The sequence below is a fragment of the Heterodontus francisci genome, chromosome 7, assembly GCF_036365525.1.
Source record: "Heterodontus francisci isolate sHetFra1 chromosome 7, sHetFra1.hap1, whole genome shotgun sequence".
NCBI classification, from domain to species: Eukaryota; Metazoa; Chordata; class Chondrichthyes; order Heterodontiformes; family Heterodontidae; genus Heterodontus; species Heterodontus francisci.
Window position 1 is genome coordinate 34,678,407 of NC_090377.1, and position 18,336 is coordinate 34,696,742.

Consider the following 18,336-nt stretch of genomic DNA (forward strand, 5'->3'; position numbering starts at 1 on the left):
GACATACTACAATGTGGAATGTGAATCACCATATTTTTCCATACTGCCCGCACATTCAATTGCATTTCTGCAGCAAGCTGGAAAGTTGGTGCACTCTCATGGCCCTCTGTAGGCTTTTCTGTTACAGAAGCTAGAAGAGAGTGGAATTTCTATGCACGCAGAAAATAAGGCTTTTCGCCAGATATTGTGAATGATTTTCAACTTTGATGGGGGAAATCAGGCAGGCTGTATATGGCAACCAATTCACCACTGCCAGTTTCCCGACCCAGTTGAAGTTGAAAATGACCTCTATTGTTTTCTACAGCTATATGCCTCAGATTTCACAAGCATGTGATTTCACTGATGATTAAGTTTCTAATCTCTGTGTCATTCTACAGAGATGGTAAATGCCTAATCTCGATAATGCTTTACAGCATATAGGACAAAAGCATGAGAGCTATATGGTGGTTATAGGGGGTTTATGCACCCAATATATTGAAACTTCATGGTGGTTTGACCATCCAATCTTGAATAATGCATCCAAGTTGTACCATCTCAGCAATGCCCTAAGAATTATATTTATAATCACTGAAGTGTAGCGAGAAATTCTGTACTGTTCAGTCTCTGAGATCATCTGAGAGACAATCTATATAACCTCTGTAGTGATCTATCTATTTTAAATACATGTTCCTTCTAGTGGCCAAAATGTGGTTTGACTGGTTTAATAATCTACATGGTTTCATTTGAGCTATATGATTCTCTGGTGAATTAGGGATATTTTTTCTTCCTCTCTTTGATAGTCCAAGGACTCAACAGTCTCACAGTGGTAAAAATGAAGCTCACTACGACTCTCTAATGGCATCTTTCTCCTATTGCACTTTCTCATTGATTAACAGAACACCTTGCTGTCGAAAGTGGAACATGTGTCACAAGCTATTACATGGCAGTTTGCTGCATGTGCTAGATTGAACATGGGGGTGGAAGTCCAGTGGTTAGTTGAATCAGGCTTTTTGATGAGTCTGATTTGAATCATTTTGATCCTCACATAGATTAAGACCAGCAGTGCAACATTATTACTTTGTAGGAAAAGCAGCGTAATCATTTTTGCACCATCCACATAATGCCTTTTGATATGGACCAGCTGTAAATTCTGTACAAGCCTAATTAGCAGCTGCAAAGTAGACAGAATCACCACTATCAATCCTGAGGTGGCAAACTACAAAGTAATGGTATCTAAATTGGTGCCTTCAAATTTAGTTTCCTTGACCAACTCACCTGGCTGTTCAAAATCATAGAAATGGAATTGAAAGGAGGGGAGAAGGATAATAAGTATCAAATTAAAACACTTTCATTTGTATTTTGATATTAGTGATTAGTGCATAATTGATTAGAATTCATTACTTGTATTGAATGGCTATAAGTTACGACCATAAAATCCAGTGCATAGGTTGCATCAAAGGGGTGTTGACTTATTATCTGGTAGCGATCTTTTACGGTTTGCTTCCCCAGCATTAAAAGTTAAAATGCAACTTTTACATGGACGTATTGCTTTGTTACAAATTTTAGGTCTGCCTTAAATATTCTTCTGGGTCAGCGGGACTGGACCACTCTCATAAGTGATCCCTATGCCTTGCATTAAGGAGTGTGCCCACCCTGCCCGATATCTAATCATACAATAGAGTATCCCGAGGGCATAACAATGGTACCCCCTTGTGGTCTGAATTGGATATTGTGCCGTTACGTGCGCCTCACCAACCTGTCAGTAGCTAGGCTGGAAGCATTTGGATGAGAAAAGGCCAGATACAAATTGTTAAGCTGGTTTATTTTGCAGGAAGTAAGCACATATACAGAGGAACAGTTATAATCAAGACTTAACATTAAACCCCTGCTCGTGAAAAAGGAAAATAAGAAACCATGTCACATTATCCACATTAGTGGACAAACCTAACTTCCTGGTTAGCCTTTTGGTTCAAACCTACTCTGTGATTAAGATAAGTGAATTTTTCCTCACAAGGCTGGGCTCCCTTCCTAGATCTAACCGGATAAACTGACCTTGAGAATGAGTGTTTTTCTTCTTTTTGACCACAGAAAGCGGGTGGTCTGTCCCTCTAACCTCTTCGCTATTCAGTGATTCACCATTAGGCCTGCCAATAAAACTGGCTACTTTTGCCCACGAGAGTTTCTTCACAAAAATCCTATGCTGGGACCAAATGAATAAGTTATCCCAATGATAATGAGAGTGGATTTTTGTAGGACGCCAAAGCTACAAAAACAAATTAACTATTGCCCCCAGATGTAAACACATCTTCAGTGCCTGGCCCATTTTTTCCCCTGGCAAAGCGAGCATTTATTGCCCTTGGGAAAGTGTTGGTGGACCTTCTTCTTGAATGGTTGCAGTCATTTTGGCCAAGATATTTGTACAGTGCTGTTAGGTAGGGAGTTCTGGGATTTTGACCCAGCAATGATGAAGGAATGGTGATATATATAAAAGTTGGATTTGTGCGTGACTTGGAAGTGTCCTGTAGGTAGTACACACTGCAGGTACGGTACACTGGTGGTGGAGGGAGTGGGTGTTTATGCTGGTGGATGAGGTGCTGACTGCTTTGTCTTGGATGGTGTGGACCTACTTGAGTAGAGTGAGGAACTATCCCATTACACTCCTAACTCGTGTCTTGATGGTATTCAAGAAACTTCAGAGACTCTGAAGATGAGCCATTAGCCAGCCTCTGGCTTGCTGTAGTGGCAGGTCCAGTTGAGCTTCTGGTCAATGATTATTTGGTTAATGCAATGCCATTGAATATCAAAGGGAGCTGGTTAGGTTCTCTTTAGCTGGCAATGATCATTGCCTGGCACTTGTGTGGTGTTAATGTGCATCTGATTTGCATGTTGTAATGAGACTCCCACCTGAATCCAATGAAAAGTTCCAGTAAATATGGTAGTTTAACAATACTGGAATGGTAACTGGCATGGAGATTTTAACACCATCACTGACTCATTAGCTGAGTTAAAATTGGCCCATTTCTTGATAGAAATTTAAAATCAGAGATCAGAGATGCAACTAATCAGATATTTAAAAGCGTACCTCTAAGTGGGAAAAGCCATATAAATGGAATTTGGAATTTTGCATGTAGGGCATTGAATACAAAAAGAATGAGATGATGATGAATTTGTACAGCATGGTAATTGGCTTTAGTTGGAGTATCTTGAGTGGTCCAGAGAACTGCCAATTCATTCTTCATTAGGTGCCAAGAAGGGAGGCGTTAATGGGCTGTATTGTAGCTTCATTTATTTTCAGTAGCTCTTAATTATACATTGGGGGTAGATTTACAAGTACATGCAGCTGACACACACCCTCACCTGCTGGCAACACAATTCAGAAACTCAGGAATTCACAGACCATGATCTTCCAACCAATAGTCGGTAAATTGACTGGATTATTAATTTGCATTGATGGTGGGGCAGGGTCCCCATTGGTGGCCTGGAATTTTAACAGTGCCTCCATTATTGGTGGATAATGTTACAGATCCTGTAGCTGAGTGGAACAGATAAAACTGCCAATACTTAACATTTTGAAAATATCTATTATTCTGATCACAAAAGCATTGTGGAATAGTTACTGGACCTTCCTTTAGAGAGTGCAATTAAATCCAACTAGAAAGTGATCTAACAAAGTGTCAGCCTTGGCTGAATGGGCCATTTGTACCTCTGAGTCAGAAATTGTGTTCTAAAGACCTACTGTAAAGATTTGAGCACATAATGCAGGCTGACACTTCAGTGAAGTTAATAACAGAGTGCTGCACTTTCTTTCAAATGAGATTTTAAATCGAGACCCTGACTAACCTCTCTTAGGTGGATGTGAAAGATCCCATTCCACTATTCAAAGCAGAGCAGGAAGGTTGACAAGGACAATATTTATCCCTCAAGCCAACATCATCAAAACGACACAGGATATCAGGTTATTTAACTCATTGTTATTTGTGGGACCTTGCTGTGGATAATTTTAGCTGCTGTGTTTTCCCTATTTTTCAATAGTGACTACACTTCAAAAATTGTCTGTGAAGGGCTTTGGGACATCCTGAGGTTGTGAAAGGTGCTATATAAATTATCTTTTTTTCTTTCACAGAAGATTACATTCAAAAAGAGTTTAGGTATTGTTCCCTTCAGAAAATTAGTTATTTTTAACCAGTTGAGGAAGAATTTTACAAAGCTGAAATAGTTTAAAAATCACATGACTTATGATTACAGTTCATTTAAGATGTTAGTTTTTAGAATATTCAATAAACCACCATTCCGAGTATAAAAATCACAACTGCTACAATTAGCATCAATGAACTCTGACCTGCTCCCAAGATCTTAGCAGAATAAATCACATTGTACAGACTAATTGATTCCATGCACCACCATGTAGCAATTGTAGGTGGAAACCAAAAAGCAGGATGTTTATTAATGAAGGTTCATTAATCAAGATTGACAATAGTTAGAAAAGACAAACATGGAAGCCATAATGTGAAACAAAACAGATAGTTAAAAAATTAGGAAGCTTGATGCAGAGGAGCAAGTAAAATTATTAGCCCAACAAAGGGCACTGAGAGGGTATGGAAACCAACAGAAATGGGCAATAATCCAACATATATGAATAGGCACCACTAAAGATTCTGTGAGTAATTAATTACTATCTAATTTGAACCATAGTGCAACAGGATATAGCAGTTGGTTACTGATGCTTTTTCTCCCTTAGGCACATCTCATTAGGGTCAGGAGTACAAAATCTATGTTGAAGGTCAGTAGATAAATTTGAGATCGTTTTGACATAGGATGTTTTTTTCCACAGAGGATCTCCCTCACTCTTTGTACTGCCTCTGGCAACTGCTGATATCAGGATACTGTGGCTGCTGCACAATGGACAATGTGGACTTACTGTGCATATACTTAGTGTCCAGCCAGCATTTGGTTAAAGTAGGCATATTTATGAAGTGCAAGCAATCCTCAGTGTAGATAGCATTTTAGAAGTTACCTTCTACCCAAACCAACTAAACATCGGGATTGTTCAAGGACTATTCAACTACATGTTACCATAAAATAAGTTGGCACTCATATTTATATTAAAGAAGAATTACATTAGTTTTAATTGCACAATCTTTCAAATGGTTTTGATTATAACAAAGTAAAGAGATTCTTCAATAATCATAATGTCCTATTGTTTCTTGACAGTATGATGCTCTGAGATTTGAAACAAGGATGAACATTAAAATAACTAAATGATGTTCATAAATGAATAAATAAGCCTTTCCTACATATAAAGCAAATGTTCCTACAGATCCGTATAAATGTGGTCTTTCTCATCACATGAACATGTGCCTGTCAGAGTTGGTCCTATTTATACCAGACATTGAAACAAACATTTCACATTTATACAGATGCTTTTAATTTGGAGTGGTTTCCAATGCAATTTAGATCAAACGTATCCATGTGAACGATTCAGAGTTTCTTAATTTCATGCCTCTCCAGGGTAAAGTTGAACCACATCAGTAGGTGTGGGTGTGACAGCCACAATACTGGAGTCACTCCCAAAAAAGTATCCCAGAGTCATTTGGGGCAGACATACATCTGTCCTTCTAAAGCCGAAGACTGGTTATAAAGAATGTGTTGTCTCAGATGTTCTATTTTTGTGTTAAAGGTACACAGTATAATGTAAAAGCATTGGTTTGAAAGCAAATGGATCTCATTTTCAGCGTAGTTAATTTTTCTGCATCTGGTGCAACTCTGCAGATAATGGTGGTGGATAAGATAGAAACACTACAGCGCATATCAGCTGTCTGCTGCTTATGAGTGTGAATCTCATAGTATTTTCTGGTAAGTCCAGGCTTTCAATGTCAAACCATTTTCACTGATGTCAGTGCATTTCATGTTCAGTTATTCCTAATCACTTTGGGTTCATACAGATATTCTTCCCTTCTAAGATCAGTCTCTCTTACAGATTGAGGTTTGTTAACTAAACCTAAAAGCATTCCATAATTTATCAGTTAAATAATCACCTGATTAATGATAAGAAAGTCTGATATTACATTTCAAATCAAAAGGTTACACTAGCTCCTATTCATCAACTAATTTTCCATTATATTAACAGATCTATCCATCACAATCATAATGCCAATTTTATTTTACCAATAGCATAGTTATTTACAACATCAAAACGCTGAAAACCAACAGGGTGGCACATCTCAGTCTAGGTGCTGAGATTGGCTGCCCCTGACCTTCACTGCTGATCCTGCCAAAATGCGAGGATGTGGGGTGGGGGGTGCATCTAATAATTTCAGTGGTTTTGGTGGGTTTAAAATGTTGGAAAATCCACAAGAGTGCTCCCACTGCTGCAATGAAGCCTTTGGGGCCAAAGTTTAATATTCATTCATGGCCAGCTTCAACTCACTTGAAACTGGGTTACAGTATAAGAGACAGATGCTGAAGTCTCATAAGTTCCCACTGTTCCCTGATAATACTGATAAGTTGGCATCATGAGGTCATGCCCTCAAATGATGGCTTAAAGCAAAACAGGAGCAGGTGATTGACATTCATACCAGTAGCAAGGCTGTTCCAACATGAAACCCTACATAGACAGAAACTCTCAAAAGTTGAATGGGAGAGGCTATTTACAGGTAAAGGGACGTCTGGCAAGTGGGAGGCTTTTAAAAATGAGATAGGAAGAATTCAGGGCCAGCAAGTTCCTGTTGGATGGAAGGGCAAGGCTGGCAAGTTTAGGGAACCTTGGTTGACGAGGGATATTGAGGGTCTGGTCAGGACAAAGAAGGAGGCGTATGTCAGGTATAGGCAGCTGGGATTGAGCGAGTCCCTCGAGGAGTATAGGGGATGTAGGACTGCACTTAAGAAGGAAATTAGGAGGGCGAAAAGGGGCCATGAGATTTCCCTGGCAGATAAGATAAAGAAGAATCCTACAATATTCTATAAATATATTAAAAGGGTAGCTAGGGAGAGAGTAGGTCCCCTTCAGGATCAGTGTGGCAATCTATGTGTGGAGCCATGGGAAATGGGCGAGATCTGAAATGAATATTTCTCGTCCGTATTTACTGTGGAGAAGGTCATGGCAGTTAGTGAGTTCAAGGGAGGGAACACCGATATCCTGGAGCATATCAACATTACAAAGGAGGAGATGTTGGAGGTTTTGAAGCGCATTAAGGTGGATAAATCCCCAGGGCCTGACCAGGGTGTATCCTAAGATGCTATGGGAAGCAAGAGAGGAGATTGCTGGGGCCCTGGCAGAGATTTTTGTATCATCGTTAGCCATGGGTGAGGTACCGGAAGACTGGAGGATAGCTAATGTTGTACCTTTATTTAAGAAGGGCAGCAGGGATAAGCCAGGGAACTACAGGCCGGTGAGCCTTACATCAGTGGTGGGAAGGTTATTGGAAGGGATTCTGAGAGACAGGATTTATATGCATCTGGAAAGGCATGGTCTGATTAGGGATAGTCAGCATGGCTTTGTGTGTGGGAAATCATGTTTCATGAATTTGATTGAGTTTTTCGAGGAGGTGACCAAGAGGATTGACGAGGGCAGGGCGATGGACGTTGTCTACGTGGACTTTAGCAAGGCCTTTGACAAGGTCCCGCATGGTAGGCTGGTCCAGAAGGTTCAAACACATGGGATCCAGGGTGAGCTAGCAAATTGGATACAAAATTGGCTTGGTGATAGGAGGCAGAGGGTGGTAGTGGAGGGTTGTTTTTCAGATTGGAGGCCGGTGACCACTGGTGTGCTGCAGGGATTGGTGCTGGGCCTTCTATTGTTTGTCATATATATTAATGACTTAGATGCAAATGTAAAGGGCAGATGACACCAAAATTGGTGGTATAGTGGACAGTGAAGAAGGTTGTCTAAGGTTACAACAGGATCAACTGGGAAAGTGGGCAAGGGAGTGGCAAATGGAATTTAACGCAGACACGTGTGAAGTAATGCATTTTGGGAAGTTAAACCAGGGCAGGACATATACAGTGAATGGCAGGGCCCTGGGGAGTGTTGTTGAGCAGAGAGACCTTGGGGTGCAAGTACATAGTTCCCTGAAAGTGGCAACACAGGTAGACAGGGTGGTGAAGAAGGCGTATGGCATGCTTGCCTTCATCGGCCGAGGCATTGAGTACAAGAGTTGGGACGACATGTTACAGTTGTACATAACGTTGGTTAGGCCGCATTTGGAGTACTGTGCGCAGTTCTGGTCGCCGCACTACAGGAAAGATATGATTAAGCTAGAGAGGGTGCAGAAAAGATTCAAAAGGATGTTGCCTGGTTTGGAGGGCTTGAGTTATAAAGAGAGATTGGATAGGCTGGGCCTGTTTTCCCTGGAGCGAAGGAGGCTGAGAGGGGACATGATAGAGGCATATAAAATTATGAGAAGCATAGATAGGGTAGATAGCCAGACTCTGTTTCCGATGGTAGGGGTGACTAAAACTAGAGGGCATAGATTTAAGGTGCGAGGAAGGAGGTTTAAAGGGGATCAAAGGGGTAAATTTTTCACACAAAGAATAGTGGGTATCTGGAATGAGCTGCCTGAGGAGGTGGTGGAGGCAGGAACAGTAGCGACATTTAAGAGGCATCTGGACAGGTACTTGAATGAGAAAGGCATACAGGGATATGGAATTAATGCAGGCAGGTGGGATTAGTATAGATAGGCATTATGGTCGGCATGGACGCGGTGGGCCGAAGGGCCTGTTTCTATGCTGTACAACTCTATGACTCTATGATAATCGATGCTGCCTCCAAAAGTACTGATCCCACAATGACTACAGTTAGAAAAGCTCCAGCACTGATGCAGGTCCATGATTTTTAATCATCAATACTGATCGTAAGTAGCCTTCTGAATGCCATGCAGCTGACTAGTTGGCTGTGCAATTATTCACCAGTGCTTCTCCCTCAACTCGGTAAGTACCCAGACAACATGAAGAGTTTCATGACACACAAGGTCCAAAAAGGCATGCAAAGCACTCAAACCACTAGTATGTAGTTTAACTAAAAGCCAAATAAACAAAGCATGTGGCTACTCAGCAAGAATACACAGAGTTCAAAAATAGTCGGACAGAAATGAGTCAGCATGCCCCCACACAAAGATGCCTGATAATCAATAGAAATTGGCCTTATCAGCATATTCTGAGCAAGCTGCCAGTGTTGGTTGTGCCTTCATAGGTTCGATGGAAAATTTCCATTATAGGCCACCTGCCTCACTGACAGCTGCCCTCTGGTAAGTTTGGGGAAGCATGTTGGAATGGATATGGGCAGGGGATTGCGGGGGAGTCAGGGGAGCACTCCTAATCCTTCTGGTTCCATAGAAAGGGTTCTTTTATGAAAAAATGTTTTGCAACTTATCTTTCATTGGTGGTCACATAGGCCATTGAGGAATCCTGTGTGGGGCAGATTGGGTGTCAGCCCCTCTTGTCGCTGACTAATAGGTCTTTCACCAAGGTGTCCTTTGAAGGTGTTAGTCCCTAATTAACATTATAGGGGAGCAATTGGCATGTGTAAAATAAAAGCAAAATACTGCGGATGCTGGAAATCTGAAACAAAAACAAGAAATGCTGGATTCACTCAGCAGGTCTGGCAGCATCTGTGGAAAGAGAAGCAGAGTTAACGTTTCGGGTCAGTGACCCTTCTTCGGAACTGACAAATATTAGAAAAGTCACAGATTATAAACAAGTGAGGTGGGGGTTGGGCAAGAGATAACAAAGGAGAAGGTGCAGATTGGACCAGGCCACATAGCTGACCAAAAGGTCACGGAGCAAAGGCAAACAATATGTTAATGGTGTGTTGAAAGACAAAGCATTAGTACAGATTAGGTGTGAATAATTGGCATGTGTTGTGCCTGTTTATTTGGGTGTAAAACAGGTGCAAAACATACCAATTTAGCAGCCTGTGCTCAATCTGCATGGACATTGGCCCCATTGCTAAATTCATGGAGCGGACTTTTTACAGACATGTTGGGCAATAGGCTCCCTGAATATGTTAGTTAGGAGCATAATGTCTATTCAAGGATCCTTTTACAGAATTATCTATTGATAAGTGGGACAGGCATTGGCTGCTCCACACCCACCAACAAATAATGAGCTTAAAAGAAAAATTATTTTAAAAAACGTTCCAGTTCCCCCTCCTGGAGCTCAATCCAACGCCTCCCCCACCCACCCCCATTGGATTTTACTGAGGAAATGAATCGATCCTCAGCTCCCTTGCTCTGACTGTGTAATGCTAATGCAGTTAATGCATGACACATGAAAGAAGAACTGAACAAGTCTACAAAAAGCTGAACAATTGTGCATTGGCTATACTATAAAATAATGATTGGCAATTATGCTAATATAAAAGAATGGTTGAGAAAGGTAGAAGTTGAGTTGTCTGTTTTGCATAATAGATAGAAGAACTGATTTGAATCATCACCTAGCTGACTTCTCAATAGCAATCGTGTATATTTCCGACAGACATTTTTCACACGCTGAAGGATTATTAAAAGAAATGAATATTGAAATGAGTATGATGTTGTCTCAATACTTTCGTCCTTCAAGTCCATTTAACCTGTACTCTCCCCACCTACATTCTGAGTTGGACAACTATGACAAACATCTTTATTTGAGAAGGAAATTAAATAAAGTCCAGATATTGCTAGGTATACAGCTTGATAACATCAGTTTGATGGCTTTCCAAGATTATCAGGATTTACTATTAAATGTATCAGCAATGTATCTGTGCCGATGCATTGCAATCATGCTAGGTCAGGCAATAACCTTCAATTTTACATACATTGGTTTGTATTTCATCTTTGGAATTAGTTTAATAAATTTCTAAATTCTGTAACATTCTACATATTTCTCTTTTTGCCAGTTGTAAAGCTATTCATTCATTTTAATTTTTCATATGTATCCTTTTGCAAAGTTACTAATCAACCGGGTTCAATTCCGGGTACTGCCTGTGTGGAGTTTGCAAGTTCTCTCTGTGTCTGCGTGGGTTTCCTCCGGGTGCTCCGGTTTCCTCCCACATGCCAAAGACTTGCAGGTTGATAGGTAAATTGGCCATTATAAATTGCCCCTAGTATAGGTAGGTGGTAGGGAAATATAGGGACAGGTGGGGATGTGGTAGGAATATGGAATTAGTGTAGGATTAGTATGGATGGGTGGTTGATGGTCGGCACAGACTCGGTGGGCCGAAGGGCCTGTTTCAGTGCTGTATCTCTAAACTAAACTAAACTAAACTGTTAACTAAAGCAGCATAGCAGAATTTCGTTAATCCAATTAAATTTACTTTGCATTTACGAATACATCCATATCTCATCTATGATTATCTATAATTTATTTAAAACTTCAGGCCTTACACAAGCTTCCTGTCAACTTATTCCATGGTAATTGTTTACATCTAGAATGAAAATTGCAGATGTAAACTTGTCATGTATGAATGACTCTGGCTCCTCTAGAGATGCTACAGCACCACCACTGGTGGGAGGGTGTAATTAAAATGTGAATATTTACATAGGAAGCTTCCAATATAAATATGGGCATATGAATTTATAATAGTAATATAAAAATAAAGACAGAGTGTATCACTCTGAAATGGGAAGTGCATTATGTCTGCATGCCCTGATCCAATATTCCTACCCTCTAACCCTCCTTCACTTGTAAGCAATACATGGTCTTGACTATCTGTCAACACCATAGGAGATTGATTAATATAAAAATCTTACATATGCACACTCTTCCTTTCAACTTTTTCCATTACAAATTCCTATATTCAGATAGATGATGGAAACTGCCTTTGTAAACTTGACGTGCAGTGCCATCACTGGCAGGAGGGTATAGTGCAAAGTTTATACATGCATTTTCTATCATAAATATGGAAATAGGAATTTATAACTGAAAGATTAAAATAAGGATAGAATTTATGACTTTGAAATGGGGAATGAAATATATCTACACACTCTGGTTCAATTATCCCTGACCTCTGATCCTGATTCACCTGACACCCATACTTGGTCCTGGTGGTATTTTTGACTGTGTGATAGTGCAAACTATGCGACAGTGAATCGACAGGATAAACTAAAATTTTCCCCCTCATGCGCGATGCCACAGGCAATCCATTAATACATAACATTTCTGTTTTCTCATCCATGCCTCTTTTTCTCTATGCATCATTCCATTATCTAGAGTAAAACACAACCAGAGATGTAAATTTGAGACTGTGCTTGCACACATCACCATTTGATATTAAACCCTAACTACATATAATTCCACTTCCTATCATCTCCCTCACTTCACCATCTCCACACACCCATCCAATTTTCTCTGCTCTTCAGCTCAAGGCATTGTTTTACGTGGGGGTATGGTTACATTAATGATAGCAGCTCGTATAATTAACCCAAATGATTATTCTCCATTTGCGAGTCAAGACAGCAGGAGTCATCAGGCTATTTGACTAAAAGGGGCATCACACCCCTTGCTTGACATCCATAAATACTTTGCGTTGGCTGCTGGTTCCAATTTTCAGCCCATGAACACTTAAGCCAATTGGAGTAATCCCACTGCTGCCCCAGCAGTGATCAGCTAAGTCAGCACAAACCAGTGGTCTAACCTGGAATTTCCTGGTCTGTGTGTCTCAGGACCACATGGCAGTACATTTACCCATGATGCCATCATATGTGCTGATAGCTCTGTGTCTCTCCAATGATTTCCTGCACTTTCAGGTATATTATAGCAGGTTACCATTCACTTTTGAATCAGTTATAGTTCTTTCTTGACATCTATTGCTTCTATTTTGCTCCACAAATTTGTTTTATTGGCCAAAATTTTATGTCGGGCAGCAGGCTCTGTCCACCAGCCAAAAAGTTGGGACCATGCCGTGATTTTACGCTCCCCAAATCCTTAACTGGCCTCGGGCTGGACTTCTGCCCCTCTGAGGCAGGAAGACCCAGTGGGCCGGCAGCTCTCAATCCCATTGGGAGCAGTGGCCACTGCTGGGACTGCACCCAGCCACTGCAGAAAGGTGGACGCCAGCTCGGAAAATAGGTAAGTATCTGGGGCCTCACCGGGGTGGGGGGTGTTGTGTAGTGGGGGCAGGTTGGCCATGAGGGGATCCTCCATGGGGCACAGGGTGCCTGATCAAGGCGGCCCTCCCACCCCCACAGCCCGCAAGGAGGCCGCCAGGTTTTACTTGGCAGCCTCCTGGAGGGCCTGAGCCGCCCGCACGCCACTGGTAAAATCCCAGCAGTGGCGGGAGGACGCCCTTAAGGGGCAGCTAATTGGCCACTTATGTACCTTGATTGGTCTGGGGTGGGCAGGCCATTTCTCACTGCCGTCACACCTCATATAATTGCAGTGGGGGCAGGAAGGTGTCAGAAATGCCCCCCACCCTGCCTCCCACTCAATTTTACAATTGCCCTCCCCCGCCTAACCAGCCCACTCCTGCAGGGGGTGGGGGTGGGGTTAAAATTCCAGCAATTATCATTTTCTTGCCACTCCAGTCAGATGTGGGAGTACAGAGTTTTCCTTCAGTGGTGAATGCAGTTCCAACTCACAACAAACAAGCAGCAATATACAAAAGATGAAAATTTAGCAGCCATTAACTTACAAGATTCATTGAAGGAGTAAATTCAAGCCTACAGAACCAAACTGACCCCTTACTGTAGCATAGATAATCAATATAGCAGGCAACAACAAATTATCATGCCTCAGGACTGGTCTACAATTCAACTGTTGGTGGTTTTATTGTAAAGTGGTTGATTTTGAATGATTCCCTGAGGAAGACCACATTATATTAATACAAAACATAGCTTTTGTCACTTCGTGCCTATTGCTATTTCTTTGGTTACTAAAGCCATTATAATATTTCTTATCAGTGTTATGGTAATATGTTATACCAGTGGAGTTAAATCCTAAGAAAGAAAAAGAGAGTTTAAACTAAATATCTACCCTGAGAAAATACTTGATAACTGCTGAAGCTTATTAGTTTTAGTATTTGGAATTTATGCCTTAAATATTATTGTTTCAGTAATGAGGCATTCCTCTTTCTGTATGAACTGTTCCACTGGACGATGCCATATGTTGAACAGATAATGCTAACAGCACAGTTGAATCCAGATCTTGTCAGTGAAACAATCCATTGAGAGTGGGAGGAGCAATATAAGTTTGCCAATTTGAAAATGCAGGCCTGTATTCCAGATTTGCAACTGTTGTAAATTATTATTTTTAATAAGGAATTTGAATTGTAATATTTTCATAAAGAGCCCTACAGGATTTAAAAGTCTTATCATGCTTTTTAGTGAAGGATTGAGTGTGGCTCAACTTTTACCAAAAATAATCCAATTTTCTTGGCTGGATAAGACAATAAGTTAAGACCCCTTTTCTTATCAGATCCTGAGGCACTATTCGAAGAAGAGTTGGGGCATTCTCCCAATGTCCTGGCCAACATTTATTCATCAACCAATACCACTAAACAAACAATCTGGTAATTTATCTCATTACTGTTTGTGGGACCTTTGGCAGCTGACCTTCATTACAAAATGGCTGCATTTCAAAAGTTCTACATTGGTTGTGAAGTGCTTTGGGAAGTCCTGAAGATGTGAAAAGTGCCATATAAATGCAAATTCTGTCTTCCTTGAAAGTAAGTTTGGAATATTTGCTTTCTGATTTGAATGTTAATTGATAGCCTGCAGAAATTACTGCTGTCCATTGGTTTCATGCATTGTAGTACAAAATCCCTCACCTGCCTGAATCCCTACCCCACCACATTTGCCACTAAAACTTTTGTTCATGTCTTTGTCTCCTCCAGACTCAATCACTCCAGTTTCCTACTGGCTGACCTTCAGTCTACCATAAACCTCAGCTCATTCAAAACTGTCCTATCTGCATCCTATCCACACCTGCTCACACATCAATCCCATTCTCACTGATCTACATAACTTCCATGATTCCCCTTGTGTTTAAATCTTTCCATCACCTCACCCCTCCCTATCTCTTTAACCCCTCTCAACCTACAACAACCAATCCAAACTACAGCCCCTTGTGCACCCCCTCCTCATTTTGCTTCATCATTTGTGGTCATGCATTCAACTGCCTAGGCGCCACGCTCTGAAATTCCCTCCCTAAATCTCTCTCCCTGTCCTTTAAAACTGTCCTTAAAATGCATCATTTTGACCACCACTCCTAATAACTCTGTCTTGATATCCATTTTTCATTGCACTTCCTAGAAGCACCTTAGTGCACTTATTTTGTAATGAAGGTGCTATATAAATGCAAGTTGTTGATGTTTGTTGTTATTATTGTAGTCCTGACAATATAACATAAGTGTCTTTCTGCATTGTAATACTGACTTACAGTATTTGGAAGGAGCATTTCCTCTGTTCACTATTTCTAGTAATGCATTTTAAAAGAGTGCATTTAGGATATGGTTAATGTAAACTGACCAGATGCAATCTTCTCCTGCGGTTATAAGAGGCTCAAAATTTCTGTAATGCAGTTTAAATTTGTTGAATGAATCCTGGGTGCTAAGATATATAAATAAGAAAAAATGGAAGTATTTCACTGCTTACTTTTGTAAATGTTTAACAAGAACTCTCAAGGTATCATGGTTAGGTTTCGGCAGCTTCTTCACCAGTCTCTTCACACACTGAACACGTTGACTGTAATTCTGATTTTCTGTGGGAGAAAAATGACCACAGTTAGGATACTGGTTGAATACTGTTATCTTTCCTCAGCTCATCCCTTGTGACACATTTATTGCATTCTGATACATATGCGGCAGTGACAGCTGAGTAAAGATACTACAATAAGAGAGAAACGGAATGCACTTCTAGTTCTTTTAACTAAACAATTGTTCACTTAATACCAGACATGCATGACAGTGATGGAAGGCATGCATGACCCAGATTACCATCGGAGTTTTCCAGTTCTGTTTCTGAGCCTTTAAAATCAAAACAGTAAGTCTATTGTAACACATTGACTTAAAAGAAAAATCTAAAACACAGCTTTTGAGATCATGGTCAATTCATTTTAATTTGTTTATTAGCTGTTAACCTGTTAATCACAGCTCTGAGTCTTAAAGAGCTATACGGGAGAAATGACTGTCAGCTGGATTTTTGTACATAGGCCTAACACACTAGCACTAACTTCTTCTGTCCATTATTATTAAAATAGCAGAAACAGACACACGTGCCTTAAACATTTGTGTGATAAGCCTGGAATTTCCTGGAAGCTTTTGACATAATTACACTACAAGAGCAATGTAGCACTTTTTTGTGAAGAAATTTGAATGTAAATGATTTATGCCAGTTTTACGATGAGCCATCGGTATACGCATTCGTTTCCATCAGTTGCAAGATACGTGTGCCAAAATCAGCTACCATTCATTTAAAAGCTCCAACCCCATGCAAATGACCAGCTTATGCAAGTTTTCTGGACTTGCATGAATAATGCACTGGCGTAGATTTACACCCCAAAAATTTAGACGCAGCATAGCCCTGATATCAGTGCAACAGATTTCTGGAGTTTGAAAGCAAGAATTGTTTTGAATTTTTCTTACTGACACCTACACTATACTTAACCAAAGTGCTGTCAGTCTCAATGCATGTGATATGTTTCAGACCCTTGCCCTTTCCCCATGCGTCAAAGGACTAAGCAGCTGGAATGACCTGCCTCATGGGAATACCCCTATTCAGCAAAATAAGAGGGAGTGGAGCAACAGAGGGAAGAGGTGATGAGAGTGAGGCACTATGGCAGCAGAAGACAACAAGCAGACCACTCACTTTTACCTCTACTGCTGGCACTACAGTTATGGCGGTTTTTACGTTGCACCATAAGCAGGTGCGCAGAGCAGGAAATTTGGACATGAGCTCCTCTCAGCAAAATCAGTGTAGAAAGTGGCGTAAATGTCAGTGCAATTTCAGCGTCATTAAAATCAATGAAATTCCAGCTTTGCATAAATCAGAATAGCCAGAAGACATACTAAATTCTGGTACAATTAGCTGCTGGCAGAAGATGTGGCAGTCCCCAAAGTAGTGCCTGACAGGATAATGACGGCAGTGCTGTTATCTCAGAAATTTTGCCACTTACACAAGTATTGCACATTACATGACTTAAGTTACACGTATAGAAAAGAGACTGATTTATTTGCACGTCTTGTCCAACCAGGAGTGGTTGAATTTACAGGTTTTAAATGTCCCCAAACTTTGAGACTTGACTAAAGCAACTAGAAAAATAGCTAAGAAAGGATTTTGCAAGCTGCCTTTTAGCAGTATCAGGCAGCAAAATCTTTTTCTTCCCAGTTTACTATAGTGAAGCCCTTACCATGGGGTTCACAGTGGGCATTCCCATATATGTTCATATAATTGAGGTAGCATGAGCAAGAAGATGAGGAAATGACAGAAGCACACAAGTTAAGACCACAGCAAAGGAGAAGACAACCAACTAAGAGGTACCCTTCGACCAGAGTCTACAGGCCATAGTGCTTCCTTGATAACGTCTCAGGTCTGTTTATGGAGGTGATTATTCAGTAAAAAGGCAATGCAGAAACTAACGGCTAACCATTTGTGCAAGGAATTCATTGATTTCTTTCTCACTAAGATAGAAACCATCCTTTCATCTGTCTTTACTGTTTCCCCTCTTTCCCTTGCCAAACGTGTCAGGTGTTTTAATGCATCGGTGCAGACTCGATGGGCCGAAGGGCCTCTTCTGCACTGTATTATTCTGTGATTCTGTGAAACGTCAAACCTTCACCTTAGCGCTTGCTGAACCCCAATAATTTCATGACTCTATCAAACCTCCTATGCCCATCTTGTTGATTAGACAAATGCTCATTCAATCCATTTCCATTAAAATCCTAGCCACCCAAGTGCTCTTCCAGTTGCCATGCTATCTGACATTGTAAATCATTTCTTTTCATCAGAACCTTTTCAAAACTGTCATCATCACAGCCTCCACATAAACAACCCTTGATCATTCTGTCCTAGCAAACTACCACCCCATCTCCAACCATTGATTTGTCTCTGAAGTCCTTGAAGATGTTATATGCAAACATTTGTTATCTGGTATACATTATATTTGACAACAGATATATGTGAATGTTGCATCTAAACTAAGAGGATGGAACTCTAATGGTTCGTGATGCTTTTTAGACCCTTAATTGGATTACTTCTTTTTAATTCACTCTTTTATCCTAATAAATAATTATTTCCTCATTCAGCATTTTCCAATCAAAATGAAAGGAGCCACACTACATATCTTTTGAGTAGTTGTTTGCTGCTAATTTTACTGGCTACTTAGTAGTTTGAATAAGAATAGGACATGTATGATTCATTCCACCCCACCAAACTATCCTAGAAGCTTCAG

The 18,336-nt window shown here is 40.6% G+C and overlaps 1 protein-coding gene across 4 annotated transcripts in view; it reads right to left on the bottom strand.

Annotated features, from left to right (window-relative positions):
• The window catches only part of arhgap15 (Rho GTPase activating protein 15), an 806,049-nt gene that overhangs the window by 47,243 nt on the left and 740,470 nt on the right, over positions 1-18,336 (bottom strand). For all 4 annotated transcript variants that reach the window (XM_068034997.1, XM_068035000.1, XM_068034998.1 and 1 more), the window contains one exon: positions 15,543-15,648. In XM_068034997.1, coding sequence (XP_067891098.1) covers positions 15,543-15,648 — 106 coding nt within the window. The remainder of the gene's footprint in view (positions 1-15,542; positions 15,649-18,336) is intronic.